The following is a 12,939-nucleotide window of genomic DNA, read 5'->3' as shown; positions in this document are numbered from 1 at the left end:
CTATGAATCCATTTCCAAGGAAAGCTTATATCTCTCTTCCAGGGAATCAATTACAGAGAAGGCATATGGGATCAGGAAGGAAGTGTTGTTTTCTCAGGTTGCACTCATGAACAAAGATTGGCAGACACTATTAACTCCATATTATTTGCAACTTTCATGTTTGGGAATTTTTAGGTCAAACCAGACTATTTGTATTTATTTATCAATGAACAGATTAGAAAATAAAATAACACTGCTGTCCAATTTGTATTTATGAGAGATTTGTAGGCCTATTTGTGAGATATGAACCCATTGACTGAAGCTTTAACAATCTTGAGAAAGATTGTTACTGCAAGCTAATTTTCCTATGGACCTATTGTTGAATTTTATCCATATTATGGATACTATGTGTACTCCTAAAAGCACTATATTATTAAGTATTAGTTTATATTAATGAGGAAAATTGTGAATTTGTGGTCTATCTAAATACTATAAACTTGCAGCCTTAGCATATGTTGTTATACACACACACACACACACACACACATATATATATATATATATATATATATATATATATAACAAGCCCACATTGCATCTGATGATCTCCGTTTATTTTGCACATTTTTCTGATATTTCTCATCAATGGTAACTGCTTGCAAACATGCTGTTTTCAATCAGCATAAAGCCCAGAGGACACATTTATAATTTAAACTGCTAAAACTACTCAACGCTCATATTCAACATAAACATCACCCCACAAACATATTTTTTTCTTGCTGCCTTGTAGTGGCCATATTTCTGCACAAAATGGGGAAAAGTGAATAAACAGAGTAAACCTAAGTAAACACTTGGAATTCTAACTAGGGTGATTTACAGGGCAACACACCGGCGGAACGCCCGAACAACACAAATGATCAGTGTGAAAGGAGCTACAGAAACAATGATCCTTTGTTTCAAATCATTCACCTAGAACGAACTGTTCAACCAGTTTATATCAAATGACAAAACCACAGGTGTTCAATTAACTTGTACCGGTATCAATTGCAATGCTGTCAAAATTGTGGCATGTATGCTGTTCAAGAAAAAAACTAACTGTATGCAACTAGACAGTCTGTAAGCGTGTGATTTACACGCGCGCGCAGACGCACAATGAGTCACAGAGAGCGCTGTTCCTGCAACATTTAAGCACCATGAGATGATTTCATTCAGTCCATCCCAAGGCACCTATATGAGCTCATACCATCATGAGTTTCTATCACAGGACAATGACAGTGAGTATATTTGTTTCTTCTAATATTTTGTACTTTAGTAGGTTTTTGTTAATCGTATTACCTTTCTACTTCTTAGCACCTTTTCAGATCTACTTTATTTTATTAGGCTGCTTTTTGTTCGACTATGAAGTGGACTAATTTATCTGAATTCACTCTATAACTATATACTTGTTTTAGTGTGTGCAGATATCTAAATTTTTTGTAAATATTTTAGTTCAGATCAAAATAGCAGCATTTATTTTAACACGTTAGTCCTATTAGGCGAATATGTATTATATTTAATGTATATATATATATTCAAAAACCAGAGCTCCTATACAGAGTAACAGAAGATATATTTTTACTCTAGTTCTTTGATAATTATTGTTTAAAATTGTGAACATCTTTTCATTTTGAACATGAACTTATTAGGCTATATAATATTTGATATAATATTGTGATATTTGCATATTTTAATATATAACAAAAAAACTTTGTTTACATAACATCAACATGTTTCTAACCACATATCAACAATTCTTTTTTATGTATGTTCCATTTATATGCTGAATTAATATGGATTATAATTTGCTTTCCCCTCTATCAATACAATATATTTATATATAAAAATATATTTGCGAATGTGTTAAGGGGTTAGTTCACCCAAAAATAACCTGCAATCAAATATGACTTTTTTTCTTCTTTTGTGCAACATTGAAGAAGATTATTTGAAAAATTTATTTTTCTGTCCATACACTGAAAGTCAATGTACAGCGAAACTGATTAGTTACCAACATTTTTCAAAATATCTTCTTTTATGTTTTGCAGAAGAAAGAATGTCATACAAGTTTGGAACGACATGAGGGCGATTAAAAGATGACAGAACTTTAATTTTTGTGTGAACTCAATTTAAGGGTGATGTGGAACAGCTGTTTTAGGGTTAAGATGCCATAGCTGACATGACTGAGCAGACTATTAACTCATCTGGCTATAACAAACACAGGGGCCACACCTTATGCGTGAGCATTTAACGTGTGAACTTTTACTCATTTTCAAACCGCATGGGGGAAAAAGATATCTGACTGTGTGGGTGATATAAAATCTTCCCTTTTTAAAAACAATGCACTGTTTTATCAGAATTCAGCTCAGAAACATTCCGTCATCTTGAAAAGTAGTTCAAACAGGCGTGAAGAGAGATAACTGCTGTACATGTTGATGCTTTATCACTCTCTAGACACAGATAAAGAACATGTTGCTGCCGAATAAGGTTCCTGTATGGCTCTCTGCATTTACCCTGCTTTTGCTGACTCGGCACCCTGTCTCCACATCAGAGGTCGTGGCCTGTGGAGAGGCGGGTAAGTTTCCTGGCTTGTTCCAATGAAACGATTGAACAAATAGGCACAATTTTAGACTTTTGCTTCTTCTCTTGAGTCAGATCAAATACAAGACAGTCAGTATTTGTATGAACATAACATGTATCAAAGCTTTAGTAGGCAAACTTATACTAAGCAAATAGTTCAATTATTTGATATTTCTCAAATCTATGTCTTCAACATTTGTTATATTGTTCATGTTTCCTTTTACATCCGTTCCTTGATTGCCTAACTTTATGACTGGACAGATAGAAGTTGCAGCATTACTTTGTATCGCAGATCACAGATAAATAGGCTGAATTCACTGGATTTCACAACTGTTTGTCCTCATGGCATGCAAACTAAACAGTTTGCCTCATACGATTGGCTCCTCTTGAGTTCAGAATTACAACTACTGTACAGATGTTTGCTGTAGGTGCTTGGTCTGTCTTCAAACCAAGTGTTATAAAAGGGAAACAACATTGTTCATTGACATACAGTATTTTCCACAGTGGATCCACCTGCCAATATTGACATAACAGACCCTGGCTTCCTGGGTTACCTCAGTATTCACTGGACTCGACCAGCCAGCCTTCAGAACCTTACAGGTTGCACAGTACGATATCAGCTACGATACTATGACACCTACGAGGAACGATGGAGGGTAAGGATCCTTGAGAATCAGCAGAACACACTTGTTATTTTCCTTTTAGCAAGTATTTACTTCTTGGGCCTTACCCGCACAAGTTGTATTTCAGATTTCATGCGTGCTTAATGCATTACGCTCTAAAAATGTATTTATTTATTTTATTTTTTGCATTTCCGTGAAAATGTTGTGGACCTGATAGTTTTGTGACTGTTTTACTAAAGCTGTGCTCAGTCCTGCTGGAGAAAACTGCTCTAGTATTTCATCATTATTGTGACATGATATCAGCCATTTCAATCAAGTCTATGTTTCTTTCTGAACTTTTATACTTGTTATTCACTGAATCATTGTGCCTTTCCAAATACCCACAATTGACAAAACTTTGTTTTGAAAGCAAACTCAGTTTGTAAATTCCATTTAGAGCTTTAATCTAAAAAAAAAAACGATAAGGGCAAGTCTGGTTTCAAAACCAAGTCTAATTTCATAAATTGCGGTTCAGTGAATGTAAAGGTCCATTTCGTAAACTAGTTCCGTGTTCCATGGAACTTCTGGAACTCCTTTATGTCAGAAATGCCAAAAATCTGTTTTTTTATTTAATGTAACCACTCTCCATATAGCCTACTTATATTCAGGAGAGACATATTTGTTGTACAACATCCTTATATATATTATTTGTGACTCAAAACTGCCCTCTTTTTGTGTTGTACAGAGTGTTCGAACCGTCAAGCTGACTTATGATGCCCAGTTTGACCTTGAAAAACCAGTCATGGTGAGAATGCTCACTGTGTTAAAGTGTGCCTGCACCAATGGGACAGAGGTCCAAGGGGAGGAGACAGAGAGGGTGTTCACACCTGAACCTACAGGTAAAGGTTTAAAAACTATTCTACCTCACTGAAGCAAAGAAGAGCAAAGACCAGCTATACATCTTTTATTGTTCTTGCTGGGAATTGAACTAAAAACGTATCATAATCCTTATCTTGCTTTGTGGCTTCTTTTAATTTTACACTCTATGCAAAACAAATATATATGGCAAAATAATTCTAACTCTAAAAATGGTATTTTGAAAAATGTGTTAAAAATCATGTAAAATCTATCATTAAGACTCCTGTAGGCCATATAAAAGCAGCTTTATTTGATATGTAACGGGTTGCCTCGCCGTGCTTGAGATCACATGACAAGTTGAGTTACTATTCATTTTATCTCTGCATTTCCTGATATAGACACTTTCGCTTGCGAAATTATTATTCACAGCTGGTCGAAAAAAGCACATTTCATCAATCGCATCTTTAACTTAAAACTATCAGAGTATCTGATTGTAAGCTCCAAATAAACAATAATAACAAATTCTAGGAATAGAAAAGGTCAGTCAGACAGACTCCACAGGAATAATCAACAAAGCATGTTTATACATTGGCTTCTTTGTGTTGGCATAATCCTTCAGACTTTTAGATGTATACATTTATAGTTGAAATATAAATAATTACATGAAATTGTAACCATCTTAAACCAATGCATGTTAATATTTTCCATTTCTATGTTCCCGTGCAGCCTTTTTAATCTAAACTTTATTGCATAAGCAAAAAAAAAAAAAAAATGCTAGTCTAAATACACCCATCTGGAATCCACTACTTATGTCTTGTTTACAACAGAAAATGCTTTTGAGTGAAACAGCTGTTGCACCGTTTAGATTTGAGTCTTTCTAAGAAATTGGTAAAAAACACACAAAAAAACACTGTCTTTCAGATTACATGTTACCTTAAATATAATTGATCAAGTTTGAGGAAATTGTGGTTCATTATTCATTTCTAGGCAGAATTGTCATTCAAAAGTTATCCATACTGTTATAATAGCTAATAATATTCAATAAAATGGCATGAGTGAATTCCAATCACAAGTGAGTATTCCTATGGATAAGTGTCCTTAAAGTGCAAAATCTAAATGGAGCATTCATTGTTGCAAATAAATGTACATTTTTAATGTTTATTAAATTGCCTTTGTGTCTTAATTTGAAATGGCTTACTCTATTTTTATATTATATTCATGCTGCATTACCTTAGCAGTGCCTCCAGTAATTCACCTGAGATGTGGCCTTGCTTTCTATTTTGATTGTTCTCCTTTACCTAAACATGTTCTCAACTGTGGTTTTGTCCCAGGTGTGGCAGGATCAAAAATAAGAGACTTTCATTGTGTCTACTATGGGAAGGAGTACATGGAATGCACCTGGGATTCAGGATCTGTCCAGCCTCCAAATTTCCAGCACTACCTCTATTACTGGTGAGCACTTCCGTGGGAGTGTTGCTTACACTAAACCATTTAGATATTCCAGTTTCACAGATGCAGTAAGGGTTGTTGCACTGTGCCGCAGGGAGAGGTGAGGACAGGTTGAAGCACAAGTCATTTTACTTGGAATTACTTGTATTTGAGAGAGCTTATAGCCTTCAGTGTTCTAATGCAAAAGCTTCTGCTGTTTTATCTGTTCCATAGAAGACAAAATGAAGTGCCATGCTATACACACATTTGAATTTGGCAAAGTTCAACATAAGCTAATTTGGTTGTGGTCATGGATTAACCTTTAGAATCTAAGCACATTCCACTGCACTACAGGTCAAGACAGGACTGCTTAGCTGTTTTGTTCTTTCTGTGAACTTGTGTAACAGATCGCAATACAACAGAATCTTCAATTTGATGCCAAAATACCATTTACAACTGTTATAACCACCATAACCAACAGTTTAATAACGCTTTGGTCTTTTTTAAGAGGAGAAGTTTAATCTTTGTCTTTCTAGGACATCTTTTGTTACCATAATTCCAAGGTATTTAATATAGGGTTTCATTGGAATGTCAGCAACAACTTTATCATTTAAACTGTGTAACGGTAGGATTTCACATTTGGATAAATTTTGAGTTAAACCAGAAGCTTTAGCTTAACTGTTCATACTCCTAGGGGCCATTTATATGACACCGTTTTCATTTAAAAACTGGAAACTTTTTATACGTTTTGGTCATCATTAATTTACACAACATTGGCATTCTGGAGGCCAGAAAACGGGTTTCGAAGTGCAAGTTTGTGAAAAAGGTGACGTCATACGTATCACGTGTTCAGTGTATAGAGTACAACAGACGGGTTCCAGAAGTAAAAACTCAAATGCATTTTCCTCATTCATTTTCTGCATAGGGAAACAGATTTTATTTAATTTTTTTAATTTAAAGACAGACCTACTGTGAGCTACAAGGTTGTTAATCCATAGGCCTAGTATTTGCTACTGTTGAAGCCGTCCGCCTGCTTTATTTCAGCTTATTTTCTTAAAATAGCCTAATCATATTTTACAGCCGAATTCCTAGTAAAAAACTACATTGTACTTGATACTGTACAGACGAATTACTCCAATCACTGTCGAAAAAAGCGACATATGTGCCAAAATACCTCTTTAGCTCCACCCATCCAATGAAGCACTGCTAATGCTGTAATCGAGACGATAAGCTATCAATGTGTGTGTGTGTGTGTGTGTGTGTGTGTGTGTGTATATATATATATATACAGTATATATATGCATATTTTGCAATAAACTGAATATATTATATATATGATAAGGCCTACATTTGTAAATTAGTTGTTTTATATTTCTCCTTATTTTTATTTCGATTATTCTTTTCGCAATGCTTCATGGGATTGTAGTTCTTTCCCTCACTAAAACCGTTAAGTACACAGTCTTGTACCTTTGTCATTTTGTCCGATTTTCAAAAACTTTTTTGCTTCAAATCAAAAGTTTATAATGCTATGATTCACCTCGTAGCTGATTGGCTTGGCTTGACTCATGTCTTATGGCAAAAATGAATGGAAAAAATACTTCCGCAAGCAACCATCCCTACTGAAAAAGTATGCAGGAGCTGTTGAACTCTATTGGTGCATAGTAAAGTAACCCCGCCAACTACTGGCCTGGCATGCATAATACAGCGTTTTTAGTCATTGTTGCAAGCGAATCCGTGTGGACGGGGATTGTTTTGACAACGTTGCGTACGCGAAAAACGCAAAGAAAAACATTTCCAGTTTTAGTGCATTGTTGTCGTGTAAATCTACCCTGAATATAGTCATTAATTCAATGACATAATTTCTCTTCTAAGATATCTAATGACGCACACAAAAACATACAAATCAGTTTTACATCAATATCCCACATTTTTGAATAACGAGTATGTATGTATCTGTTTTTCCAGGCACAGGGAAATGGTTGAAACGCAGGAATGTCCAGAATACATCATATTATCTGAGGTTCGGAGAGGATGCAGGTTACCTCGAGAATCACTCTTAGAATTCTCCAAGTTTAATATGTGTGTAAATGGATCCTCTCCAGCAGGAAGTCTGAGAACAGCCTACTTTTCTATTGAGGTCCAAAATCATGGTAAATACACACTGCCCAGACAACAGCACAGTGTCAGCTCAGATCCGGACCAAATCTGGTACACATGGATTCCACATGGCCCAGATGGGCCGGATCTGGGCCAACACCATATTGCTAAACGGGTGTTTTATACCTGAAAAAAAACCCCCTCAATATTAGTGTATATATTGCAAATTTAACTAACTAGGGAGACATACAGAATGAGCACCTGATCTGACTCAACAGTAAAGTGCATTAAAGAACATATTCCTCAGTTGCTTCTCTCTTTCTTTTTCTCTGCGCTGCAGTAAAACCAGCTGTGGTATCCTCAGTGCACATCTCAGAGATTGATGGACTGTTGAAGTTAGATTGGTCGCCACCTAGTGGTCTGGTGCCAGAACACTGCTTGGAATATGAGATTGCGAGAAGCACTCTAATGGCAAATGACAAAGAACAGCAGGTATTCCAATCATTCTATCTTCTTTTCTTCTTAGCGTCATAGGATGATTAAAATTTTCGGTTCTATTCATAAACACAATTTTCAAGTTTTTGTGCTTGTTGGTACTTGTTTAGGTGTCTCACATTTACACCAGTGATTGATAATACAGAATAGTCTACCAGTGAGCTGATAAGAATCAGATGTATTTGATAAGTGATAGATCTAAAATGCCTTCAGGAACAGAAAGGGGGAACACTGCTTATAATTCTCTCAAAGTGGTTTTATTGCTTTGTAACATCCAGTTATTTGTAAACAACACTTGTCGACATGAACAACTGCCATTCAATTGCATTTTATTCTGAATCTTGGCATGCAGCATTAAACCAAGATTTGATTTAGGTTGTCAGCCAAATCAAACAAAAGAAGAAGAAGAAAAATAAACCAGGAATCCAGCCTGTCAAAGCTAATTTTATATATTTATTTCCCCATTAGCAAAGGAAGGTTCTGGAAAATTTAGTTCTGGACACATCTTATGACATCCAGAGAGAAGCAGAAATTAAGAAAACTTGTTTTCAAGTCAGGTCAAAGGTGAACATGTACTGCGCTGATGGAGGATTCTGGAGTGACTGGAGCCAAACACAGTGTACAGGTTAGACTGATTGATTTTTTGAGTTTTATGCATATTATGCTGAGAAGTAATCAAGCAAATATGGGACAAATGATGTAAAATCTGTAATTTCTGTTTTTTTTTACTATTCATAATTTAAGTTTGTTTGTGATTATTTAAAGACAGTTATTGTGTCTCGATTTAATGTACTCTTTTAAGCTTTTGAAAATATGTATGATTAACAAAGCAAATGTAGGCCCTAAGATGTAAAGACAGTAGAAAGTATCCTTAGGTTGTAAATAGTCCTTTGCATTTACACTAAACTAAGTTAGTGTTGATCATATGTTTTTTCTTACTACCACTATCAGAAGAGAAGGAAACTCAATACATAAATGGAACAATGTGGAATAATCTCAGTCTGGTTGTTTTTGGCATTGCTGGAGTCATCATTCTCTGTCTTTCATTATGGATATTAAAGAAGATGTGAGTATACAGCAAATAGTGAATACATAAATAGATGTGCATACAGGTGTGTTGATGGGTTTATTCTTCATTGATTGAATCTAAAACCCATTTCTGTCCCCGCAGCTGCATAAAAAAGACCAGCAAGAAGGATGCCCTATACACTTTGTACAAGCAGAAGGTCAATGAGAGCATGCCCACAATCCTCAGCCCCATTTTCAAGTGATGCTCCCTATGACCTGCTATGCTGCATTACCATTCAGCAGTTCTAGACTGCACTAAAAGCTCACTACTGAGATAAATAAACACGAGGAGTGAGACTTCAACGTCCTTTCAGAGTTTACCTTCTAGTGCATTTAAAGTGATAGCTATTAGGACCAATAATCTTGTGGAACAGACATATGGACCTGAATGATCCACAGCACTGACCTGAATGTATATGTGCCACTTTGTTTACTAAGCCCCTATGTTACCTGATGTGTTTACACACATATAATGTGTTACTTAAAGTTACTCATATATTTTTCAAATGCCAATGATCTTGCCAGTTTTGCCTAGTCTTTATTTTTCTATGAGCTTTTTCACTGTTTTACCTGGATATATGACTTTTTTATATTTTAGGTTATTTTACCACTGATTACATCATGAAGAATGAGTAAGAGTATTCATACACTTTGGAAAAAAAGTGCAAACTTTTAAATACATTATTAAAATAAAAATTTCTTGACTTTATGATCTGTTTGTTTACATTTTTTAAAATACATACAATCAACAAGAAGTCTGTAAAATACCCATTACAGCTAATGCAGTGCACATACATATGCAATTACAAAACATATTTCATTATTGTTCACTTACCAATTAGATCATTACAGCCTTTCCTTGTGGTCATCACTTCCTGAGCTGACAAGGTATGGTGACTGGAATGATGATGTTTGGGTCATGACATAACACAGTATGCAATAAACAGAGTGTCACTGTATTCAAAGAAAGCTTCGTTGAGGAAAAAAGCAGTGTTGTTTTGAGAATGTTCCACAGTTATTCAGCTACCATCCTCCAATCGTAAACCTTTTTATTTAATATTGACGCCTTGCACCAAGAAGTCGTTACAGAAATAGATCTCCCTGAAAATGAAAATTCTGTAATTTACTCACCCTCATGTTGTTACATCCAAACCTGTATTTTTCTGTGGAACATCATAACGGTGAGTTTTTTTTCCCATTCAATTATCTTGTTTTGGACCCCATTAACATTCATTGCATGGACAAAACCTGTTGAAATATTCTTCAAAATAGCTTCTTTTGTGTTCTGATTGAAGGTAAATGTAAATGATAGATGATATAATTTTTATTTCTGGCCGAACTATTCCTTTAATTATTCCAAATTACCATATGTTACTGTATGTGGGATGTCTATAAGCTAATATCTTTTTTAAATCAGTTCTTAGAAAATGTCCTATGTCCAGGTAACATCAATCATCATCCCGATCTTCCTCTTGGTAATGACTTGGTAATGAATGAATCTGCTGATTATTTATTTTTTTATTTTTTTAATGCAGGGAGCATGTCAAAGTAAACATTCTCATTGAAGCAGTACACTCAAACTAAATGCTTCATTGGTTCATATTCAGGCATCACTGAAACTAATGATGAATTTGAATTGATAAAGATCATTATAATACTGTAAATCTTTCACCCAACAATCTGACATATCAACATTGTGGTTCACCCAGAGCTACAGTATTTACTGGAATAAAGAAAATAAACATTTCCAAGTAAAGCTGCACATCAACCTTGACATCCAGCAAGCACGCCAGCCACACTCGCGGGTGGCCATTCATCAGAAAGTAGAAGACAAAGACATAAATTAAATGGCGACTCAAGATGAGTGGAAGGTGAGCCATCCAGTGTGAATGTCATATTACACTCATCATGGATGATGTGTGTCATGAGCTCAACACTAAAAAAATTATTCTCAAAATGAGATACCAGAGCAGGTGTGTGAATTCAGGTGTGTGCCAGTAGGGTCAATTCAGGTTTAATGGGACACTTTTTCTAAGTCATCTCAAAGGCAGTGTGCCAATCAACCTGAATTCACCCCAACATTACCAACATCTCCACCCACATGAAGATGACGCATACGCCTACCATCTCCTACACGGTGGAGTTATTTTGAATGCAATATCCCAAACAACTTTGTGCAATGACACAAAGTGAGTGAAAAACCTCAGTGTCATACAATGTGCACATAAATGTGCTTTATACCTTTAAAGACATTCTGCTACGCTGCTACGCACGTACGGGGGGAGTGCCGCTAAGGGAAGACGCAAGCTGTTGTGGAGAGTTTAGTTCGTACATTCCTGTATGTTACCTGCTGCACGTTTGTTTTCATGCAAGTATTCATTGAAGTCTAAGACTCGTGTGGACATTTGAATTATTTACATGGTGTCAGAAGTGTTTGATGGACACATTGCTTCTCTGAAAAATTGCCAAGTTTCATCCTCCGGAAAGTTTCGCTTTTGATCATCCAAATGAATGCGCTGACTGGAAGCAACGTTTCCTGCGATTTCGGCTGGCCACTAAACTGAGTAAAGAGGACGGCGAAGTTCAGGTCAGTTCGCTGATTTATGCCATGGGGCCAGAGGCTGAAAACATTTTCAAGTCTTTCACCTTCGAAACGGAGGGGGATGAGAAGAAGATTGACGTTGTGTTGGGAAAATACGACGCATACTTCTATCCTCAACGCAACGTGATTCAGGAGCGTGCCTGTTTTCACCAGAGATCGCAGCGGCCCGCTGAGAAAGCTGAAATGTTTATCAGAGCCCTGTATGAGTTATCTGAACACTGTGACTTCGGCATAAATAGCATTGCGCAACCGCATTGTTGTGGGCATTTTAGACAAGGATCTGTCACGTAAATTGCAGCTAATGGCTGATCTTACACTTGCCCAAACCATTACAACTGTAACGTGAGGGTTCGGTTTGTGGTGGTAGATCACTCTTTATGATAATAAACAGCAGAATGGAGACAGAAGACTTTCTCAAGCGGCACTTTTACTCAACACCGTCACAACAACAACACTTCCTTCAACAGCCTTTCACGTGACTCCAATAACCAATCAGAAGCAAGAGCTTAGACTGAGATAAACGTGAGTGAATCAGAGAGGCAAATTCAGCAGAACATCCCTACTGTATAAATATGTAAACACATAAATATGTAAATAATTAACTGACTAAACATTGTAAATATACTTCTAGTAAATTAACTCAAATATAAATCATATTAAATTCTAAGCATTACAACTTTCCAATATGAAATATGAACTCCATTTCTAAACCTTACATTTCCTCCCCCTCCCACAAAAGAAACGTCCCCGTTTCCCATCAAATAAACAAGTAACAGTAACCACAGCAATAAAGCAACTGTATCAGTTCAGAACATAGTCCTTAAGGAATCTGGGAGGTCTAACTGGACGTTTCCCAGGGCGTAGCAAAGAACCAGGAGCCTGAGGAGTGGAAGAGGTGACAGTGACAAACTGGCCCACTGGGCCAAAGGAGGGGGCAGAGCAAGACTGAGTCAGGGGAGAGCGGGATTGGGGCTGTGGTCGGGGTTGTGGATGGGCAGTGGGAGGGACCAATGAGAGAATATTGCCCTGGCCAGGCAATAAGGTGGTTAGGGTTAGGGTTAGGGTTAGGGTCAGCAATAAGGTGTAGCTCTTCGTGGCTGCAAACTTTGAAGGCTTAAAGGGCAAAGCACCTGATAATGCAGTCAAATGAGGGAGTTGAGACTGCAAAAAGTCACATGTAGGTGTCTCATGTCCACA

At 36.5% G+C, this 12,939-nt stretch overlaps 1 protein-coding gene across 2 annotated transcripts; it reads left to right on the top strand.

The window, feature by feature from the left end:
* The first annotated feature begins 1,076 nt into the window (after positions 1–1,076).
* il13ra2 (interleukin 13 receptor, alpha 2) lies at positions 1,077–9,849 on the top strand. 2 transcript variants are annotated; one of them, XM_077231185.1, is made up of 10 exons: positions 1,077–1,253; positions 2,467–2,587; positions 3,097–3,248; positions 3,940–4,093; positions 5,384–5,504; positions 7,446–7,630; positions 7,918–8,069; positions 8,541–8,697; positions 9,027–9,138; positions 9,244–9,849. In XM_077231185.1, exons 1-10 carry the CDS (start codon positions 1,227–1,229, stop codon positions 9,341–9,343), a joined length of 1,281 nt encoding a protein of 426 aa, XP_077087300.1. In that variant the 5' UTR covers positions 1,077–1,226; the 3' UTR covers positions 9,344–9,849. The 2 variants fall into 2 exon arrangements, with proteins under 2 accessions (XP_077087300.1, XP_077087299.1); XM_077231184.1 differs by having other exon boundaries at positions 9,024–9,138.
* The last annotated feature ends 3,090 nt before the right edge of the window (positions 9,850–12,939 follow it).

This window comes from Siphateles boraxobius, unplaced genomic scaffold (genome assembly GCF_051911475.1).
Source record: "Siphateles boraxobius isolate OS27281-9 unplaced genomic scaffold, OSU_SipBor_1 16, whole genome shotgun sequence".
Lineage (NCBI taxonomy): Eukaryota > Metazoa > Chordata > Actinopteri > Cypriniformes > Leuciscidae > Siphateles > Siphateles boraxobius.
This window is presented reverse-complemented; position numbering and strand designations above follow the sequence as displayed.